The following is a 22349-nucleotide window of genomic DNA, read 5'->3' on the forward strand; positions in this document are numbered from 1 at the left end:
AACACTTTTTATGCTCAGGTCACCTTGCAGCATAAAAGCTCTGTGGACTTGAGAAAGTACATGCTTGTAACTGAGTTCGGAGGGGCCACTTCACAAATGGTCTTAGTGATTTTGCCTTGTTTTAATCTATAGGAGGTACTGTTGCATTTTTAATATTCCCACTTATCAGGGATTTGCTTGATCTTTATGTGAGGAATCATTTGTCTTTTATGTAATTTATAGATTTTCTTTTTGTTTTGTTTTGTAGAGAGAAGGACTTTCCAGATTCAACAAGATCTATGAGTTTGATTATTGTCTGCGTGGCCAGGTAGGTGCTGTAGTACTTCTATCCTGTGGCTGAAGGATGCTTTCAGATCCATGCACCATTCTGCTGTACATTCCTTGGGTTTTTAGTTATGGCTAAAAAGAGCAGCTGTTTACGACAAGCCCTCCCTAAATTGCTTGTATTTTAGAATTATTTAATCAAGGAGAATTAGCCTGGCCATTGTAGAATATGTCTTTGTAGAATATGTCATTGTAGAATATGTCACTGTCTTTTAAGAAAAACTATTGTTATGACCTAAAGATCACTGGTGACAGGTGATCGTTTTATAATTCATAAGGAAGCCTCTTTTTTATAAAACATGGTCCCAATCTTAACTCTTTATAACAAGAAAGAAGCTAATATACAATAGTTTAAATTTAAAAGGCATAATGGTGCCAGAATTAGAATGGTGATTGTATCACTATGGTTTTGGCTTTGAAGAGGTATATTTGTTTGTTTCTTCCCAGTCACCTGGTTTTGGGGTGTGTGTGTGTGTGTGTGTGTGTTTTAATAGACTTCTTTTTAGAGCAGTTGTAGCTTCACAGCAGAATTGAGAGGAAGGTACAGAGATTTCCCACATACCCCCCGCCCCGACACATGCACAGCTACACATCCTCATCAGCCCCCACCACATGGTACCTTCATTACAACTGGTGAACCTGCACGACATCATTGTCACCCAAAGTCCACAGTTGACATTGGGGTTCACTCTGATCGTGTGCATTCTGTGGGTTTGGATGGCGTCTACCCATTATTATAATATCATACAGAGTATTTTCACTGCCCTAAAAGTCCCCTGTGCTCTTCCTATTCATCCGCCCTTCCCCCCACCCTGGTGACCATTTTTTTTCCCCTTTGATAGAAGGTCCCCTCTTTTATTTGAATGATTTGGCAAAATCTAATTGCTAAAAGACTAACTTGAATTTTGTTATCATTCAGAATGTCACCATGATAATGACTTCAGTCTCAGGACACTTGCTGGCTCATGATTTCCAGATGCAATTTCGCAAATGGTCAGTACGATTCGTGGGGTGGGGAGCTTTCTGATTATGACAGTGAGTTGTAAAATATCACAGGAAGTGTGAGGCATGTCGGTGTTACTTTGTTACTTACAGCAGTAAGATGACTGACTCCATTGGGCTACTGTGACAAAATACACACACTGGGTGGCTTACGAAGGACAGAAATGTGTTTCTTCCAGTTACGGAGGTGGGAGGTCGGAGTGCCTGCATGGTCCCTCGAGGGCCTTTTCCAGGCTGTGGCCTGCTGACCTCTCACTGTGTCCTCACACAGTGGAGGGTCTACGGAGCCTGCCGGGGTCTCTTATAAGACCGCGAGTCCCCTTCATGAAGGCCTACACTCACGACCTAATCACCGGCCAAAGGCCCCACCTCCTGACACCGTCACATTGGTGTCGGGATTCCAGCATGTGCATTTGCGGGGAACACAAACCGTAGATACCGTAGCAGTGACCTAGGATTAACCGGTTCGCTGTGAATTTTTACCATATGCTTAGCATAAACAGCCACTTTCAGGTGCGTTCCCCCAAAATACCCAGACCTTTTTTTTTTTTTTTTTGGCCATGCTGCATGGCTTGGGGGATCTTAGTTCCCCGACCAGCCAAGGATTGAATCCAGGCCCCGCGGTGAAAGCACCGAGTCCTAACCACTGGACCGCCAGGGAACTCCCTACCCAAACCCTTGTCATGCAGTCATTGGATTGCAGTTACCCTATTGCAGATACGTACGAAAGAGTTCCAGAATTTCTTCTTAGAAATCGTCATGGGGAGTGCATTGCACAGAGGGTAACAGCCTTGCTTGTAATCCTCTGGCGTTTCACAGGGCACTCCGTCTGGTGGGGATGCACCCATGAGTGCACTGGGGCAGTCTTCTCCCATCGTGTGCTGTGCTAGGATTTTGTGTGTTTTCATTTCTTTTCCAGGCAGAGCTGCAATCCTCTTGTCCTCTTTGAAGCAGAAATTGAAAAGTACTGCCCAGAGAATTTTTTAGACATCAAGGTAGGATCTTTTGGAAGACATATTGAACAACCACCACCTAATGAAACCGAGTGGTTTCTGTATTTTGACTGCACTAGAATTGAAGGATAGGTTTTCCACTAAACTAAGTACCATGATTTAAAAAAATTATTGCCACCTGTTATATAAATGAGGCCATTTCAGCTAACTGGCTGAGGGACTGAGCGAGCTGCTTGACTAAACCCTGGGAGTAGGTGTGGTTACGTCATCAGGGTCTGCTCCCCTCCCGCCCCCCTGTTGGAGGGAAGAGACTACGATCTGCAAGTGGCCATCTGACGCTGAGCTGTGGTTTCTCAGGCAGTCAGGGCACCTGTCCTTGGTTCACTGCTGACTAGGAGCGCTTTTGGGGATGAAGCTCAATTAGGGATTGATTTTTTTTTTTTTAATTGAGGACATGATCAGAACCCCTAGAGCTGTAGGTGTGTTAGAGCCAAGTTTCAGGGCTCGTCAAGATGGTGTCGTCGTAATAAACCCCTGTCTTCTAGAAGCTCATGGGTGTGCGGGTGGGTCTAAGATGGGCGGTACTAGTGACCTTGCCATCCTTACCACGCACGGCGGGGACAGTTTTCTCCGTGTCGCCTCACCAAGCTGGCGTTCTCCAAGAACCTAATTAATGCTGGGGCAGATGCAGTGCAGAGCTGTTGTGCGATGCTCTGCAGACCATGCTCTCACCACTCTTTCCCCCACCGGGCACTTCAGAAAACTCTAGAGCGAGAGGCTCGGCAGTGCCAGGTCCTGGTGATCTGGACCGACTGCGACAGAGAAGGTGAAAACATCGGGTTTGAGATCATCCACGTGTGCAAGGCTGGTGAGTGTCTGCTCTGGGGCCGCGGCAGGGGTGGCTCTCTGTCCTGAGTCCCTCTGCCAGGCTCACCGGCTGCAGCCCAGGGCTTGTTGTGTGTTTGGTCCAAGTTGATTGCCAGCTCCTTGAGAGCAGAGACTTGATATTCTGTTTTTAAAAATTAAATATTCTCGGGCTTCCCTGGTGGCACAGTAGTTAAGGATCCGCCTGCCAACGCAGGGGAGACGGGTTCGAGTCCTGCTCCTGGAAGATCCCACATGCCGCGGAGCAACTAAGCCCGTGCGCCACAACTACTGAGCCTGCGCTCTAGAGCCCACGAGCCACAACTACTGAGCCCGTGTGCCGCAACTACTGAAGCCCACACGCCTAGAGCCCATGTTCCACAACAAGAGAAGCCACCGTAACGAGAAGCTCTTGCACCACAACGAAGAGTAGCCCCCGCTCGCCAGAACTAGAGAAAGCCCACGCGCAGCAATGAAGACCCAACACAGCCATAATTAATTAATTTTTAAAAATTAAATATTCACAAAGAATGTATACACTATACGTAAAGTACAAAGAATAGTTCTAGAATGTTCTTTCTGGTTTTGTTTTTTAACTGTCTATATTTGTTGTATGACGCCTGAACATTAATAACTGTTGAAGTGAGCTTAATGATTTCAGGTAACTTAGAGGAAGTGACGTGCAGGCCATTCTCAGGCTTCACAGAGTGGGGGGCTGCTCTTCTCCCTAAATACTCTTGTGTTTCAAACTATACCGACTCCTAGGATTAAATATATTCAATATTCACTCTCAGGGACAGTGTGCATGTCCTGTGTTATATCCATAACAGGACATGAACTTCCCCCACGACCTTTTATTTAACATCTCCCTTTTCCCTGAAGGCCCAGGAGAGCACGAGATGGACGCCTCGAGAGGCTCACGGAGAGGGTTTAGCTAATGGCTGAGACGCACTCGCTCCTGTTTCTGACACCTCTCAGCCTGGTTGCAGTGAGGCTTCCCTCTTAGACAGCATGTCGCTGACTTAACTGAACCCGTCAAACTGGCTGCCTCGCAGCTGCATGAACTGGTTTACCCTCCGTTCACGGGGGACCTGCCCCGGTGCCCTTGTCTGTTCCGCAGTGAAGCCCAGCCTGCAGGTGCTGCGAGCCCGTTTCTCCGAGATCACCGCCCGCGCTGTCCAGGCGGCCTGTGAAAACCTGATGGAGCCCGACCGCAGAGTGAGCGACGCTGTGGACGTGAGGCAGGAGCTGGACCTGCGGATCGGTGAGGGGCGGGGTGGTGGGCGGGGCCGCGGCGAGGGGGGCGGGGCTCGGGCTCAGACGGCGCAGTGGGCTGTGACCTTGCAGAGCGTGGCCTCTCCTTCCTTCCCTCTGTCCTCTCTCCTCAGGGGCTGCCTTCACCAGGTTCCAGACCCTGCGGCTGCAGAAGATCTTTCCCGAGGTGTTGGCGGAGCAGCTCATCAGTTATGGCAGCTGCCAGTTCCCCACCCTGGGGTTCGTGGTGGAGAGGTTCAAAGCCATTCAGGCGTTCGTGCCAGAAACCTTCCACAAAATCAGAGGTGAGGCCGCTCGGGGTGCAGAAGCTGAGGGCACGTGGGGCGTCCTGGGTGCTAATTCAGGGTGTGGTTTGCGTCTCGCTGCCCTTGACCCCCTCGTCACTGTGTTCAGGACCCACCTCAAGTGTCCGAGGTGGTCTCCTCTGTCTCATGGCTCTTGGCTTTCACCGTGATGGACCTTTTCCTCTCCGGGTCACGGCCTTCCTGTGTGCCCCCCACAGTGACTCATGACCACAGGGATGGCGCAGTGGAGTTCAGCTGGAAAAGGCATCGGCTCTTCAACCACACGGCTTGTCTTGTCCTCTATCAGCTGTGCATGGAGGTAAGAAGGGCTCTGAAGGTGATGATCTAGGAAAACCATCCTGTGATTTCCCAAGCTGCTCCCTCTCTTCCCTGTTTCCCACCAGACTGTAGCTTTCAGTTTGCATCCAGGACATCACTTTCTGGGTGCCAGTAAGACTAGAACCCCATGAAAACAGCACGAGAAATGTGGAAGGAAAGACCTGTAGAACTTTTAGGTGAAACCAGAAATGCTAAGAAACACATAGTTAAAATCCCTCGTGAAGCAGTACACTGTCACCAGAGATTGATAAGGGCCAGCTGGACCAGTCCAAACCCGAGAATCCTAGAGCTGGATGGAGCTTAGATGGCGTCTGGCCCAGCTCCTTCCACTGGTCAGATGATGAAATCCAGAGACGTGAAAGGCACAGATGAGTGAACTGGTGAACGTCATACAGTGATAATGACGGCAGGAAAGTAGGGCGAAGGAACGGAGAAGGGCCGGGGGCAGGGAGGGACTGCTCTAGGGCCGGGGCTTGAGAAGGGCGTCCCAGGGCAACCGCCGAGTGGAGGTGGGAGTGCTCAGCGGGAGGTGGCCACGGGAGGCTCGAGAGCTGCTCCGGCCGCAGGCCAGTCAGCGTCCGGTTCACCCTCAGGCTGTCCGCTCCGTGGTGCTGCTTCCCGTTGCTCAGCACGTGATGGCCTGTTTAACCCAGGGGCTGCACACGGTGGTATCTGGATAAAACTCAGAGACCTCTAGGTTCAGTGAGTCAGGGATGCCTCTTGGCTCTGGCCCCCGGCAGGTTTATTACTGACTTGGTATCAGGGAGTAATAACTTGCGCACCTGCTACAGGCCAGACGCGCTGTATGTTATGTGTTATTTGTTCGGTCCTGGTGGTGCTTCTGGGGGTGGTAATGCCAACCCATGTGACAGGCGGGGAAGCTGGAGAAAGTTGAGTAACTGTGCAGACACACTCGAGCTAGGGGGGCCCGAGCTCGGACAGCCTCCCAGCGTGTCTGACTCTCCAGCTCCTGCAGACCACGCTGCCTCTCAGGGGTCGCCCCAACTGTCCACTGCTCTCCCCTTTGGCCCTCAAGGTTACACAGTCTGCACATTTATCTGTTGAATAAAAAGACTTGCCCGTTTTCTGCTTTACCAGGATGTGGTGCAGGGAAACATGGCAGGTGGGATGCTTGGAGTTCCTTGTCCAAGAGCACCTGGTCCCCAGTCTATTTGCAGAGAGAAATTTGGATTTTGATTTGTAAACATCCTCATGAACAAATCACTTAAGCTGAGTTCTTTATCCATTTGCATTCCCTTAAAAATGTGAGGTTGGTCTTAAGATTAGAGTTCTCCAGTTTGTATTATGTAACTTCTCCTATTTCCAGCTCTGTATTGTCGTGAGTTTAAAAAAACAAAACAAAACAAAACAGTAACACTGTGCATGTGTAGACAGGGAACTAAGGAGATGCCGAGGCTCTGGAGGGGGCACCTTGGGGCTTGTGAACTTGCCCCTCAGAGTCTTACTTTGAGTGAGAAGCAGGCGCTGGCGTCCAGCACACTGTGGGCTGCAAGCTGACGTCTTGAGGGAGGGAGCAGGGCCTCTGCGGGCAGTGCCAGGGGCAGCCGAGGAAAGCTGGGGAGGGTGCTCCAGCAGGTTAAAGCGGCCTCTGCTTTTCCTGGCTTTCTAGGATCCCAGGGCGACCGTGGTGGAGGTCAGGTCCAAGGCAAAAAGCAAGTGGAGGCCTCAAGCTTTGGACACTGTGGTATGTTCTGGGGGGCTGTGCCAGCCCTGAGGAGCTCTGACTTCTGTGGTTGGGACGGGGCTTCTGCTGCGGAAGGTGGCCCAGTGACAGGAAGCACCTCTTCCCAGTGCCGCACAGGAATGCTCTTAGGAGAAACAGAAACCCCAGAGCACAGGCCTGCCTGACCTCTTAAATCAGTTAATAAATGCAATATAACTGCTCTATGTGGGGTTTTGGAAACAAAAGAAGGAAGAGAAATCACCCATCACCTCTCCATCTTTAGGTAATTGCTGATGTAATTTTGGTGTCTTCCTCTTTTTTCGGTGTCCTTATTTTTCACAGCATTACTGGAATAGCTAGTGTTTTCCACCCAAGCATTTTCTTTAACATTTTTGCATAATGTATGTAAACATCATTTTAAATACCTACTTTATTAGCCTACCCTAGAACAGGGCTTCTGAGATTTTTTTGATCCCAAGAAGAACCACCCAACGGGACTCAAGTCTGCATAAAGCACATTAGGGTGTCCCTTCCCAGTCACCACTCTGTAGGAAAATTCAGAGTGTAATTACTGTCCGGGTTGCCTCTGAAGGTTGAACATGCAGAACGTGCAGGGACTGGTGGGCAGTGCGTCCGTTGTCTCGGGAGGGGGGGTGTGCGTGTCTGCCTGTGTGTGCGTGTGCACACGCGTGGTGAGGGACGATGGGGGGGGTTACGGATTGACTGTGTACAGGAGGCATAAGTGTCTCATCCCTCACTGGTTAATATGCTTTGACTTGTAGCCAGCAGCATTGTCGGAGGGTCACCAAGGGGAAGGGACAGCTGGTGATCCCCCGTGAGGCCTGGAAGAATGGCGTTCATCACCCGGGGGATGTCCCCGGGGTTCAGATGGTGTCCCCAAAGTGCGGGTCTCAGACTGCTGGCATTAGAAGCAATACTTCAGACGCTTGTTAAAAGCGCAGATTTCCAGCCTCTGTGCTGGCCCTCCTCTCTCAGAATCCCTAGTGCTCGGGCCCAGCAGTCTGCTTGCATTCCAGGTGCTTCTGGCTTCTGCACATTGGAGTCTGGGAACCCCTGGGCTGGGGCCTGGCTCTGCCCAGCATGCCCAGAAACCTTTCCGCAGCACAGCCTTTCACACAGACGTGTGCGAGCAGCTGGAGGGACGCCGGGAGGTTCTGAAGAGGAGGTGTGTGGCGTGTTGGGGCCTGTGACTCATGCACCGTGCCTGTCCACACATCTTACAGGAACTTGAGAAGCTGGCTTCTCGGAAGTTGAGGATAAATGCTAAAGAAACCATGAGGATTGCTGAAAAGCTCTACACTCAAGGGTAAATATTAGTCCACATTTGGGCAGAGAATTTGGTGCATCTTTATCAGGGTGAAATATTTTAGAAATAGAGCTTATGAGGAAACCAGACTGTCTAGATATCACCCGGCTCTCAAGTAGAGGAATTTTGACATTGACTTCTCTTTTCTGATGGAAAAGGCATTTCAAAGTCACTTAAATCCTAAAATAACACTCCGCAGAGTAAACTCAAATCCCACTCTCGGCCTCTCAGCAGGCGGGGCGCTGGGGCCCTGGCAGGGGCGGGTGGCACCTTTAGGACTTGTGTGCCTGCTGTAAACCATCCTGCCTCGGGGGTCGTGAGCACCCAGCGCCGTCCAGGGACACCGTGGTCCACACTGACCCGTGTGGCAGCCACTCGCCGTAAGTGGCTGTCGAGCACGTGAAATTTGGGTTGTCCAAACTGGGATGTGCTGAGAGTGTAAACATAACGCGTTTGGAAGGCTTGTGTGAGAAAAGGCTGTAAATTGTCCCAGTAATGCTCAAGTGGCTAATGGAATGTTTAAAATGACACACAGGGTCCACCTTGTAGTTCAGGGGCAGCATCGTTCTTTCTCTTCTTCAAGACAAGCCGCGGAGCGCGGGCCGCTCGGCTCAGGACCGCAGGGCTTGTCCTGGGGCCGTTCTGTCCACCCATGCTGGGGAGGTGGGGAAGTGCCCCAAGCCCCCGGGGGCAGCAGGGCTGGGCTGGAGCAAGTGTGCCCTTGCATCTGTCCCCGCCTCCCGGGAGTGGCCCAGCAGGGGCGCCGGTTGCTCCCCACCCACGGGGCGGGGGGGGGGGTCACATCTCAGGGCTTTCCCCAGCATGGGTAACGCAGTTGCCTGGATCAGACAGGCTGTTGCAGGTGTCACCAGTGTTCTCAAGCTAACTTAGTCGTTTATAGACCAATTTAGCAATTTCTTGTTGTGTTTGTTTGGCTTTGTTTAGGTACATCAGCTATCCCCGAACTGAAACAAACATTTTCCCCAAAGACTTAGACCTGACAGCGCTGGTGGAGGAGCAGACCTCGGACCCACGCTGGGGGCCCTTCGCCCAGAGCATTCTAGAGCGGGGCGGCCCCACTCCACGCAACGGGAACAAGTCTGACCAAGCTCACCCCCCCATCCACCCCACCAAGTACACTGACAGCCTGCAGGTTGGTTTCCCTGGCTGTGCTGCCGCCAGAACCCGCAGGGAGGTCGGGGTCAGGGCTGGGGTTTGAATCTCCTCTGCGGGCTCTGACTTTAGGAACTAAGTGGTCTCGAAATTTCCATCTCAGAAAAGAGGTCGTGTCACCATCCTCCTCCCACAGCCTGTGCCTGGCTTCCCGAGAGACCCCCACGGGGGCTCTGCTCCATCCAGCCCCTCCCCGCCCTCTGTCCCCTCCCTCTGCTGCCGCCCTGACCCTCGCCACAAACCAGGTGGCCCCTTCCCTGAGCCCCTGCTCGTCCCCCACCCTTCTCCTTCCAAGACTGGGCCGGTTTCCGTCACCTTCCCAAAACTTCACCGCCACCCTCTGGCCGCACTCCGGGCTGGGGGCTTTCTCACCCAGCGCCTAGAGCCTGTAACACGGGCCAGCCGTGCTCTCAGCCAGCCACACGCTCCCAGGGCCACGGCTGCTTAGGCCTGTTTGGTGGCTGCAGGCTTATTGTTTTGTTCTTCCTTTAATAGCACACGTTCTTTCTGATTCTGAAAGCCATACATGTTTATTTTAGACAATTCACAAAATATAAAAGACTATAAGGAAGTAAAAAATTGCCTGTAATCTCACCACTTCCTGAAAACCACGTTTTTTTCCTCTGTGTGTATATAATTCTTACAATGAAATTATAACCTTAAATAGCTTTGTAAACTAATGCTTTCCATTTTATATCGTGAGCATTTCCCCATAGGCTGAAATATTTTAACGTATGATATATAATGATTGCATAGAGGTACTATATTTTGCTAGATCTGTTTTTAAAGGATGATCTACTGCAGTTAACATTTGCATAATAGATATTTGTGTGGATGTCACATTTCCTTTGAAGACATTCTTAGAAGGAGGATTTTGGATATGAGTGTGGATGTCTTACAGGCTTCTGATAGAGGGGGCTTCACCGTGTGCTCGGTTACCGAAAGGGTGGAGGGTCACCACGGGCCCTGTGCTCATAGGTCTGAGGCTGCCGGCGCACCTGTAGTCTGTGTGTCCTGCATATACTGGGCCTCTTGGAAACTGGATGCTGTCGCCTTGGTTTCTGCTCGGACTGGGTTTACATCAGAGGAGTCGCTTTCCAGTCTTGAGGGCAAGGGGACTCCACTTGTGAAGTCTATCGGCCTAAACCCACAGCAGCGAGGGATTTGCCTGCACTGCGCGTGGGCACGGGGCTGCAGGAGCTGCGCTCTGTTGTGTGTGGCGCTTTGGGCTGGAGGGTAGCACCAGCCAGACTGAGCTGCCGGCAGCGTCTCGAGGGACTAGGGCGCCTCTTCTCCCCACAGGGGGACGAGCAGCGACTGTACGAGCTCATCGTCCGCCACTTCCTGGCCTGCTGCTCCCAGGACGCCCAGGGCCAGGAGACCACCGTGGAGATTGACATCGCGCAGGAGCGCTTCGTGGCCCACGGCCTCATGATCCTGGCCCGAAACTATCTGGACGTGTACCCCTACGATCGCTGGAGCGACAAGGTGACACAGCGGGGAGGGGGGACCGTCGTGCTCCCGGCCCCTGCACCATGCGACAGAACAGAGCGCGGTCTGTGCCTGGGCTCCGGGCGGGGGTCTGACCACCGCGTCTGCTGCCCTCTGTAGACCCTCCCTGTCTACAGTCGAGGCTCCTGCTTTCAGCCCAGCACCGTGGAGATGGTGGACGGGGAGACCAGTCCGCCCCAGCTGCTCACTGAGGCCGACCTTATTGCCCTCATGGAGAAGCACGGCATTGGTAAGTAGCTTGTCGTCATGGTAACTGGCGGCTCTTGCCCTCTCATGGGTGCGGGGCCCAATTCTCCTCTGATCTTCACGACAGCTCTAACGAGGGGGCTGTGTTCTCCTCCCCACTTTGCAGCTAAAGGGAAGCTTAAGAGCAGTTAAGAACTTGCCTCAGGTCACAAAGTGTGTGAGCTGTGAACACCTGGGTCCAGATAACTCTGCAGTCGGTGCCCTTAACCGCTGCCCTGCACCATCCGCATAGGGACAGAGGTGTTTCCCGTCACGCGGGAGTCTCACCTGGGACACACTGACTGGTATTTTGGGCCCACACAGGAATCTGTTGTTTTTGTTGTATTCTTAACAAGGTACTAACATTTAAAACTGCCAGGATTCATGTAAACACTCTTTTGAAGCATCGGGAGGTCTGGCAGCCTTGAGTGGTGGCTGTTTTCTGTCGCTCACGCTTGGCTTCGCTCACCTGCTTGGCACATGCTGGGCCCTTCAGAGTCTGAGTCTGCCACCCACCCTTTGCCATGGGTGGCCGTTTGCTTAGCTTTTGTTAAAGCATTTCCCATAATTGTTTAAGAATCAGAAGTTGGATTAAAAAAAAAAAAAAACTGGGCCAGAATTGTTTTTCCCAATAAGTCCCGTGGCCCAAGCTTTGCAGGTGGGTCCCTTGTGACTAATCTGCTTCCCCCCTCAGTTTTCACCACTGCTCTGCAATCTCAAGGATTCCCTCTGGCAGCAGAGTCCAGAAGGGCCAGCACCACAGGGCGGGGGGGGCGTAGGTGGAGGGGGTGGCCCCCAGGCACAGCCGCCTCACTGCAGAGTGAGTTTCGTGCCCCTGACTGGAGCCCGCTGGCCACCACTGTGCTACCCAGAAAGCCTGTGGGTTTAGGTACAAGTAGAGGTAGTTCACCCACCATAATTTGTTTATAAAAACTTTGGCCCACAAGAGCTGACCGTGATCTAGACCCCGGGGACACAGTAATGAGGCCTGGTCCTTCCCTTCAAGGGCTCATCCAGCAGGAGAAACAAACCCAACCAAAACACTAGATGCATTGGGAGGGGTTCTGCAGGGACCTCAGAACCTCATGGTGAGAACTCGCTCTGCATGAAGGCAGGGTCTGAGGAAGGACGCGGGGACCAGCAGGCACATGCTGCAGGGGGAGGTTCTGGAAGGCAAGGCCGGAAAGATGATTTGAGCCCGACTCTGCAGGGCCTGGACACCGGGCTCAGGGGCTTGGATGTGCCCAAGGTCAGCAGAGAGCCACCTGAGATTTCTAAGAAAGGAGCTCACAGACCTACATTGAAACAATGGTAACAGCTTTGTTGAGACATAATTCACACACCGTCCGCTCCACTGAGCTCAGAGGTACAGTCCAGTGTTCAGCAGATTCATGGAATTGTGCAGCCGTTGGAATTGTGCAGCCATGGCCACGGTCCATTTCAGAGCATTTTCATCACCTCAGAAGCCCCATGCCCGTTAGCTGTCCCCCTCCCCTGCAGCCCCCCAGCCCTCGTCTTTCTGCCTCAGTGGATGTGCCTCTCCTAGACATTTCTTATCAATGAATGACATAGCGTGTGGCCTTCTGCACCTGGTGTCCCACATTGCCTGCTCTGCGGGCTCGTCCAGGTAGCGTGTCTCGGTGCTTCATTCCTTTTCACCACCAGACCTCTTCCGTCGTGTGGATGGACCACATTTCGTTTATCCATTCATCAACTTATGGACATTTGGGTTGTTTCTAGTTTTTGGTTACTGTGAATAGTGCTGCTGTGAATATTTGTGTACGGGTTCTTGTGTGGACATGATTTCAGTTCTCTTGGGTACATCCCTGCTGTAGACTTGCTGGGTCGTATGGTGACTCTGTGTTTAACACCTTGAGGATCCTCCAGACTGTCTCCACGGCGGCTGCACCATCTTACAACCCATGCAAGGGTCAGGGGTTTCACCAGCATTTGCCACTATCTGTCTTTCGGGTTGTACCTGTCCCAGTGAGAGTGAAGTGGTATTTCTTTGTGGTTTTGATTTGCATTTCCTTGATGGCAGAGCTACATTTCAGAAGATCCCCTTGGTTGTGGCATAAAGAGTGGGTTGGGTCAAGGAAGAGGCCAGCAGCCAGGAGACCGGGGACGTTGTACTGATGTGGACGAGCGAGCGATGTGGGCTCTGACACGTGGCGGGGGCGGGGCTTACAGAAGGGATTTCCCAGCTGGACTGGACAGCTTGCGTGAGTGGGCGTGAGGGCGAGGAAGCGGCTGTGTGGCTTCCGCGTGGCCGGCTCTGGGCGAAGCTGCGTCACCTGGAGTAGGAGGTCCAGGCAGAGGAAGGGAGCTGCACAGGGGTGGGGCGCGGATCAGCCTGAGTGACAAGAGTGGCCTGCAGGTACCGACGCGACGCATGCGGAGCATATCGAGACCATCAAGGCCCGGATGTACGTCGGGCTCACGCCAGACAAGCGCTTTCTCCCCGGGCACCTGGGCATGGGGCTCGTGGAAGGTGAGGAGCCGGGGGCTTGAGGGCGGGGCGGAGGGCGGGGTGTCACTGAAGCCCCGCGGGTATGTCCGGGCCGCATGATGCTGCCCTCGTTCACAGGCTATGACTCCATGGGCTACGAGATGTCCAAGCCTGACCTGCGGGCCGAGCTGGAGGCCGACCTGAAGCTCATCTGCGAGGGGAAGAAGGACAAGCTCGTGGTCCTGCAGCAGCAGGTGCAGAAGTACAAGCAGGTCTTCATCGAAGCCATGGCCAAAGCCCAGAGGTGAGTACGGGCCTGCTCTCCTGTGCGAGCCCGCTCAGCCCCGGTGACGGCGCGCCCCGGATGCCGCTGTTCCCGCCGGGCAGCTCACCCTCGCCGGGGGCCGCGGCCCCTCCGGGCTTTCCTCCCGAGTTTGGCTGGTTCCTGCCGCAGAGCCTTGCCAGTCTGGAGACCGTGACCAGAAAGACCTGGTCCAGTTTCTCTGGGCTGTTGGCTTTGGAAACGCCCTCTCCATCCTGTCCTGCGTTCGCAGGCAGCACAGCCTCGGGGGTGGGTTCACCGGCTGCGGGTGTGCACCCCGCTGTTGTCTAGGGCACTGGGAGGCGGCTGGAATAAGTAGCGTGTGTGTGTTCTGTTAGAAGTAACACGTTTCCTAACCCCGTACCAGTGTTGAAAAGAAATGCACGCGCTAGTCTAAACTTGACTCCAGACTGACACTCGGGTGTGTGCGCGGCCCGGGTGGTTTTGTTTGCTTGCTGTGGGGCCAGTGGCGAGGCGGAAGCGCCGGCCTGCGGCTGGATCCCTCCCGGGAGCTGCGGGTCGGAGGAGCCGGCCGCTTGGCCAGCACGGCGCCCTGTGCCTGGCGCTCCGCGTCGGGCCTGTGGCTGACTGGCCGGCTCCCCGGGTCGTGCGTGTGGTGAGCATGCAAGAACGCGGTAAATGCTCTGCTGGTTCTGCAGGTTGGACGAGGCCTTGTCCCAGTACTTTGGGGCAGGGGCGGAGCTGGCCCAGCAAGAAGCCATCTTCCCAGCTGTGCCGGAGCCCGTCAGGAAGTGCCCGCAGTGTGGCAAGGACATGGTCCTCAAGACCAGGAAGAGCGGCGGGTCAGTGCCCAGCTGTGCCTTCCCCTCCCCGCCCCTGCAGCCCAGCACTGGACGCTGTGCAGGGCCCATCCTTTTGTTCCCACGTCGCTTTTTAGATGCAGGCCTGCTTCACCAGCCCCTGGACGGGGCGTCGGGGCTGGAATGGTGGCCCTGGGGGTGTGAGGCCCTGTGGGAATGGGCGGGGGGGGCTGGTGAGGGCGGGGCTTGTCCCCTGGGGAGGGGTGCCGCTCGCCCTGTGTGTGGACAGCGACGCAGGCCCCACTGGTTGCTGAGCCGCTGAGCCCGTTTTCTCCTCACAAAGCTGCGGGGAGGGTACGGATCGGGTTCTCTGCAGCGCGTGCAGTCCAGGCTGCCGGAGGCCTCGGCGGACTCAGGGAGCACCCAGGGGCCGGCGGGGCCCTGCCGTGGTCTGGGCGCTGGCAGCGGCTTGGTTGTTTTTAAGCAGGAAGAGGCGTCAGCGGTGTGACTGTGGGGATTTCAGGGACGTAAATGCAGGCTGGTTTTCCTGTCCCTCGGTGTCAGCGACCGTGTCCTCCAGAACCATGAGTGTCCCATGTGATCAGCTGGAACCGTCTCCGGCAGCTCTTGCGTGACCCCGGCCCTCACTCCCCAGGTTCTACCTCAGCTGCACAGGGTTCCCGGAATGTCGCTCGGCCGTGTGGTTCCCGGACAGTGTGCTGGAGGCCAGCAGGGATGGGAGCGTGTGTCCGGTGTGTCAGCCACACCCCGTTTACAGGTGAGCCGGGGGCCGAGGCACCTGCAGGATGGGCACAGGGTGGCATCCCTGGGGGCCCTCATTCCTTGGCACCTCCTGGAGGAGCCCGACCTTTCCCCGCCTCTCCCACTGTGGGCTGACGCAGAGGCTGAGGAAGGTGGTCTCCTCCAGAAAGCCCCAGGCCCGCGCCTAGGGCTGGTCCTTAGACCTTTGGTCATGGGACCCCTTACGCTCTCAGAAATCACGGAGGAACCCAGAGAGCTTCCGTTGTGAGTTAACGTTTATAAAGATTCTACCACGTTTTCAATTAAAGTGGAGGCATCACTTAAAATGTTTATTAACGTGTTTGTAACAAATGCATTGCATACTAACATAAGCGAACATGTTTTTAGGATAAAATGTACTTATTTTCAAAGCAAAAAAAAACGAGAGAAAGATGGCATTGTTTTCCATTTTTGCCAGTTTCACGGTCTGGCTTAACAGGAGATGGTAGGATTCTCAGCTCTCCATCTGCAGTCAGTCTGCGGAGTTTGCTGTGCGTTTTGGAGCTTCTGGAAAACCCTAATGCATGCACACAGAGAATGAGAGCAAAGCCCACGTGCGTCCTAATGCCACTGCCAAGTAGTGTGCCCTCACGTTGAGAGGCCCTGGGCCACGCTGAGCCGGGGCACAGGGAGGTGCACCTTTCAGAGGCTCCTGGGTTTTGGCGAGTGATGGGTCTTAGAGCTCATCTCCCTCCTGCTCTGCGCTCCTGTGCGACCGCAGGGGCCGGGCTGGCTGTGCCTTGCGTGGCTCTCCTAGGTGGGGTGGGCACAGCCCTATGTGGACCAAGAAGACTCTGGCACCCGGTAGTTAACGTGTTTTCTCATCTTCTGGCCTCACTAGGTTGAAGTTCAAGTTTAAGCGAGGCAGCCTTCCCCCAACCATGCCACTGGAATTTGTCGGCTGCGTTGGCGGATGTGACGAGACCCTGCGGGAGATCTTAGACCTCAGGTTTTCACAGGGGCCCACCCGAGCTGGCCAGCCAGTCAGCCGGCCCTCTGGCCACCTGCAGGCCAGCCAGGCCCTGAACAGAATGGGCAGCGGCCAGCACGGCCACCCCCAGCCTCCTGCCACCAGGCCCTCGAAGGCTCTGGCCAGGACCCTGCCCCTGCCCGCCGCCGAGGGCGAAAGCAACTCCGTGACCTGCAACTGCGGCCGGGAGGCCGTGTTGCTCACCGTCCGGAAGGAGGGGCCCAACCAGGGCCGCCAGTTCTACAGGTGCAGCGGCGGCGGCTGCAGCTTCTTCCTGTGGGCCGACGGCAGCCACCCAGAAGCAGGGGGGCGTCCCTCCGAGGTGCCCAGACCCCCGGGCGGCTCACTGGGACGCCCGCCGGGCTCAGGGAAGCCGCTGGGCGGACCCAGAAGCCCCGGCGATGGCGGCGGCGGCGCGCGCTGCCTGTGCAGCCAGCCCGCGGTCACGCGCACTGTGCAGAGGGACGGGCCCAACAAGGGGCGCCAGTTCCACACGTGCGCCAAGCCCCGGGAGCAGCAGTGCGGCTTCTTCCAGTGGGTGGACGAGAACGTGGCCCCAGGTGAGGGGGCACGCGGGGCCTGCCTGAGGGGGGCAGGGGCGCTGGGGTGGGGGCACGGGTCGCCTTGCTCCCCTCCCTGCTCAGTCACACCTGCAAGGTCATGGGCAGCTTGCTGGGCACCTGGCACCGCGCCGTTGTGCTGTGTGTCTTCTCTCACCTTCATCGGGTGATAGTTGTGATCACGACTCACAGGAGAGGAAGGTGAGGCCCAGACGGGTGGAGTGACCTGTCGGGATCACACCGCGACACAGCCCAGGCCTGGCTTGTGGGTCTGCCTGCTCCTGTAGTCCTGCGCTCCTCCCGCCTTTGTAAACCTGGCGGGCTCTGTATCGGGGCCTCATCCTGTAAGACGGAGGCCCTGGTTCCTGATGTCTGGTTACACAGCTTGGGTTGGCGCCCCACGGATGGGTGTGGGGAGAACCGCCACCGGACGCTGGGTCAAGGTAGATGACGCACCTGAAGGCACCTGGCCCCTCCAGGACACGCAGAAGCCTGGTCACATGTCTAAGGGAGCCTGGCGGGAGCTTTCTCTCGGGGCCCACCTGTGTGACCTTGAACCATTTGGTGTGGCTTCTCAGCCTGTTTCCTCTGTAAGATGGGCACCTGCCTACCTTTTTAGGGTCCCTGTTAGCCTGAAACTGTGACTCTAGCACGCGTGCGGCAGGTCTGCACACACAAGGAGAACCCAGAGGCTTGGGGCAGGCGGAGGCTGGAGACGCCAGTGCCGTGCGGGATGTTGTCCTTCGGCGCACACGGCAGACGCACGAGGGCTCCCGGTGGGTGGAGGTGGTGTCGGATCTCCGGGCCGCCTGGTCACATGTCCTGGGTAATGGGGCGGCCAGTACGGTGAGGCTCTAGAAGGACTGGAAGGGTCCAGAGCTCGGGCTCTGCACGCGCTCAGGGGGCTGCTTGCTTGGTCCCTGCTTCTGCGTGTGAGGTGACACGGGCCTCCTCACCAGGGCTGGGGCTCTGCTGTCCACACTCATTCCTCCCCTCGCTCTCCCCGCAGGGACCTTTGGAGGCCCCCCCTGGGCAGGAGCCAGAGGAGGAAGCCAGGGGCCAGAGGCCAGAAGCAAAAGGGCCCGGGCTGGTTCCTCGGACGCAGGGTCCACAGCCAAGAAACCCCGGAAGTGCAGCCTTTGCCACCAGCCTGGACACACCCGTCCCTTCTGTCCTCAGAACAGATGAGGGCAGGGTAGGGCCAAGGGGGCCACTGCCTCCACCTGCCGCTTCTGTCTTGGGAAACGAGGTGTTTCTCCAGGGCCAGGTGGCCCTGCGCTGCCAGGGCGGCTTTGAGGAAAGTGGCTGCTCTTGGAGTGTGGCCTGTGTTCTAAGGAGTCCGGGTCCAGACCGCGCTGTCAGGAAGGCCACGCCTGGTGGACAGTGGCCCTGTGCCTGGGGCTCAGGAACGGCCACGGCTGAGAAGCCATGGAGGCTGCCCCCTGTGATCCACAGACGTCCTGAGAAAGGGTAGGATGGCAGGGGGTCCCCCGTTCAGAAGCTGTGGCTACAGAAGGTTTATCCCTTTTAATCGCGAAGCTGCTGTGGCCAGGACACCCCACTGCTCATGTGCCTCAATAAAGGATTCTACCCCTTGACCCTGGCGGGTGATGGTGTAGCGTCTGGTGAGGGTTGGCAGGAGTGACGGGTACTTGCAGGACCCCGGGCAGTGCCTGGGTCCTCTTGCCATCCTCTGGCCCCCGTGGCCTCCCCCGGCCACACCGCTGTCCTCTGGGGCAGAGAAGAGCCGCCGGTGCTAGATTCCGACGCTTCCCATCTCCACACCTTGCAGAGGTCGCCATGCGCCTCGCCCACCTCCTGAGAGCCTTGGGGGCCGAGCAGAAGCAGGTCGGCTTTGTTCTGTGGTTTAGACAGCAAGCTGGAGGACAGGCTGTGCGTTGCCCAGAGTCACGCTGCTAGTGAAGAAATGAACTGTCCTCAGGTCTTGGGACTCCTGGCCCCAAACCCTTCATTCAGACCAGTACTTGTGCCCTGGCTGGATGGCGGGATGCCCGGAATTGCCCCTGGAGCATCCGGACGGTGGATGTGGTCGGCCCCGCAGCCCAGTATACTTTGTGGTTTCACGTGTGCTGGACATTTCATACAAACGGAACCATGCGGCACGTGGGCCCTGTGTCTGCTTTTCTCTGAGTGGCGTGTCTTCCAGGGTCACCCGTGGTTGCGTGTCAGTGCTTTGTGCTTTTTTACGGCTGAACTAGTCAGCTGTGTGCATGGGCCCCGTTGTGAGTAGTGTGGCTGTAAACTTTCACGTACAAGTATTTGAACGCCTGTTCTATATTCTTTCAGATCTACACCTAGGAGTGGCATTGCTGGGTCATGAAATTCTATGTTTAATTTTTTGAAGAACCACAACTGCTGCACCATTTTACATTCTCACCAGCAATGTACGAGGGTTCCTATTTCTCCACATCCTTGCTAGTATTTATTTCCCCCTTTTTCTTTTTTTTTTTATAAATTTGTTTATTTTTGGCTGCGCTGGGTCTTTGTTGCTGTGCGTGGGCTTTTTCTAGCTGTGGCGAGCGGGGGCTACTCTTCGTTGCGGTGCGCGGGCTTCTCATTGCGGTGGCTTCTCTTGTTGCGGAGCACGGACTCTAGGTGCATGGGTTTCAGTAGTTGTAACTCGTGGGCTCTAGAGCGCAGGCTCAATAGTTGTGGCACACGGGCTTAGTTGCTCCGCGGCATGTGGGATCTTCCCGGACCAGGGCTCGAACCCGTGTCCCCTGCGCTAGCAGGCAGATGCTTAACCACTGCGCCACCAGGGAAGCCCGTTTTTTTTTCTTTTAATTGTGGCCATCCTCGTGGGCCTGAGGTGATGTCTCACGGCTCTGACTTGCACCTTCCTAATGACCACTGAAGTCGAGTATCCTTTCAGTGCTCACGTGGCCTCTCACGTTACCTTTGCAGAAATGCCTTGGCAAGTCCTTTGCCCGTTTTTCAGTGTCTGTGCTTTCGTCGTGAGTTGAAGGGTGCTGAACGCATCTGTGGATTTTAGTCTGTCCGCAGGGTGCTCCCGTGCACACCAGGACCAGAACTGCCGGGTGGGACTGGGGTCCTGCTGGCCACCCCTTGCTTGCTCCCCGGGCTGTGCCTTCGCCAAGCCTGGTGGCCTCTCTGGGGGTGAGGGTTGCCGTCGTCCTGGTTACAGTGACGGAAGCCGTGAGGGGGTTTTCCACTCAGGCCTCTCGGGACGCTGGGTGGAGGACCCACTGCCCTCGGGGTGGAGCAGCCGCCTTTCCCTCCAGGACCGCAGACTTGGGGGTCCTATGCCGCGTCCGCGTTCAGCCTGCAGGCGGGAGGGGCCGGCTCCGCAGGGGGCAGGGGTGCACTGTCCCTGCTACACCAGCAGCGTTCGCGCTGGGCGGGGGTGCGGGGTCGGCCTGGAAAGTTCGCTGTGAAGTCACACAGGCGAGTGAGCCTGAGGCCCCCGCGAGCTGAACTGCTGTCTCAGGAAATGGGTGGCAGTGCCAAGAGGACCCAGAGCAGCGTCCCGGGTGCCCCGCGCTGGCCTTGGGTGTTGTCCCCACAGCCTCAGCGTCTGTCCTCAGTAAACTAAGTGCAACCAAACTGTAACGTTACTGGGGTTTTTTACAAGATTATTTTTTCTGATTACAAAAGAAAAATGTACTTTAAAATGCAAACGCAGGGTACTTCCCTGGTGGTCCAGTGGTTAAGACTCCGTGCTTCCAACGCAGGGGGCGCGGGTTCCATCCCTGGTCCGGGAGCTGAGATCCCACATGCTGTGCAGCGTGGTCAAAAACAAAAAAATGCCAATGCGTCAGACACATGTGACTTAAACCAGGCTGAAGGCCGCTGTCTTGGAGGGGACAGGACAGAGGCGGGGCAGGGGCCCTGGATTAGGGCCGGGGGCTTCTCTCCCGTCCAGCTCCAGCCCCGCCCGTCAGGGCCCCCGGGGCCTTGGGGGTGGTTTTCCGGCTTGGCTCGCTGACCGCAGCCCCGCCAGGAGGTTTGGCAAGACCTCTGGGGACCTGAGCACGGTGCGCCCGCCTCGCCTGCCGTCTGCAGCCCCCAGCGAGAATGCTCCTGCGCAGGCTTTCGTCAGGGCCTTTTCTGCTTAGTAAGAGCGCGGCCTGAGACACTGGCTGGCTCAGCCCTGGGGCACGAGTGGTGCCCGCTTGATGGACTGGCGGCAGCGGTCCCGGGGGCCCTGCTCATTCCTGCTCACCCAGAAAGGGGGCGTCTTGTGTGCGGAATGACCTCTTGCTGAGCTGCCTTGTAACGGGTGGAGGAGATGGGGAAGCTGTAGGTCAGTGAGTGTCTGCCCTTTTGCGCTACTCTTCCCACCTGCACCGGCCGTCTGTTCGCTCTGGCAGGTGGAATCACCGCCGTGCTCCTGGCTTCGGGTCACTTGGTAAAGCCAGGGACGAGGACTGCCCAGTCCAGCCGAAGGGTCTGCAACTCCAGATCAGAACCGCCCTCGTTAAAGGGGTGAGAGCGAAGCTGGGCAGCGGCCACCGCGGAGGCCCCAGCACGACCGCGTGCTAGATGCTGGCCTTGGACAGGGGACATCGCCCCGAGCACCTCGTTTCTCCTCTTTAGTTAATTCTGGCTTTTTCTTACTGAAATCACGGTGTGAGGGGAAACCGAGACGTACCTGAAGCAGGAGGCCGCCAGAGGGCACTGTCCTAAATCATGCCCTGGCCCTGTCCTAAGTGGGGTCGGGTTGTCTGAGAGGGGCCTTGACCCCGCTCGCGTCCCGACTGCTCCCAAGCCACGCCTGGCCAGCCCTTCACCCATCGGCGCCCAAGGCCCCCAGCCTTGGTTGGACACAGGCCTGCAGCGGAGTTCTGGCGCGCTCGGGCCCGGTGATGCTGGACCTCGTGTCCGGGACCTCTGGGTCGGGGGTGCCTCGCTTTGTGCTGGGTTAACGCTCCCGCCGCTGCCCGTGAAGCAGGTATTCTGGAACCCCCGTTTTATAGGGGAGGGGGCCAAGGCCGCCCCCGCCTCCAGCCTGCCCCCTTGCTGACCCTCCGCTGCCATCACAGCTGCTCACCGCTGAGAGCACTCAGGCCGGGAAGCTCCTGAATCAAGTGACCTGACGGCCCTCGGGGAAGCCAGTCTCCTGCCCCGTGACCCTCTGCGGAGACCGAGCCTGTGTGAACACCCACGAGGCAGAGGCCACCCGTGGCCCTGCACCCAGAGGTACACACTAGCACCTCCTCTGGCCCCTGTGCTGGCCCTTGGCCAAGGGAGGCCTCCGAGCCTGTCCCTTCTTGTCCCTAGTCCCAGTTGGAAGGGGGACACACACGGGATGGGAAGGAGAAGCAGCACAGGCCTGGCACAGCTGCGGTGGCCTCAGCACCAGCGCACGTGGCCCCAAGCCCTCCTCTCCCGCCTCGTCTGCCGTGTGTGGTGACAGGAGGTTAGCCACGGCCACGGCTCCTATGGGGACACCGAGACGCACTTGCTTCCCAGTCTGTATGACGCGGGGTCCCGCCCTCCACTTCTGGGGCCACATTTCTCTGCACACTGACAGTGCTGGCCA

At 56.3% G+C, this 22349-nt stretch overlaps 1 protein-coding gene across 3 annotated transcripts in view; it reads left to right on the forward strand.

The window, feature by feature from the left end:
- TOP3A (DNA topoisomerase III alpha) overlaps window positions 1–18423 on the forward strand; it is a 37515-nt gene extending 19092 nt beyond the window's left edge. For 2 of the 3 annotated variants that reach the window (XM_082443378.1, XM_082443376.1), the window contains exons 2-19: window positions 248–307; window positions 1244–1317; window positions 2246–2321; window positions 3039–3147; window positions 4264–4407; window positions 4532–4702; window positions 4921–5021; window positions 6672–6746; window positions 7970–8052; window positions 8998–9205; window positions 10528–10713; window positions 10837–10966; window positions 13340–13453; window positions 13550–13715; window positions 14393–14536; window positions 15150–15272; window positions 16137–16825; window positions 17835–18423. In XM_082443378.1, the coding sequence (XP_082299504.1) occupies window positions 1253–1317; window positions 2246–2321; window positions 3039–3147; window positions 4264–4407; window positions 4532–4702; window positions 4921–5021; window positions 6672–6746; window positions 7970–8052; window positions 8998–9205; window positions 10528–10713; window positions 10837–10966; window positions 13340–13453; window positions 13550–13715; window positions 14393–14536; window positions 15150–15272; window positions 16137–16825; window positions 17835–18013 (2763 nt within the window). In that variant the 5' untranslated portion in view covers window positions 248–307; window positions 1244–1252 and the 3' untranslated portion in view covers window positions 18014–18423. The remainder of the gene's footprint in view (window positions 1–247; window positions 308–1243; window positions 1318–2245; window positions 2322–3038; window positions 3148–4263; window positions 4408–4531; window positions 4703–4920; window positions 5022–6671; window positions 6747–7969; window positions 8053–8997; window positions 9206–10527; window positions 10714–10836; window positions 10967–13339; window positions 13454–13549; window positions 13716–14392; window positions 14537–15149; window positions 15273–16136; window positions 16826–17834) is intronic. The other variant, XM_082443377.1, reaches the window with a different exon arrangement.
- The last annotated feature ends 3926 nt before the right edge of the window (window positions 18424–22349 follow it).

Source organism: Balaenoptera physalus (assembly GCF_965194825.1).
Source record: "Balaenoptera physalus genome assembly, chromosome: 20".
Lineage (NCBI taxonomy): Eukaryota > Metazoa > Chordata > Mammalia > Artiodactyla > Balaenopteridae > Balaenoptera > Balaenoptera physalus.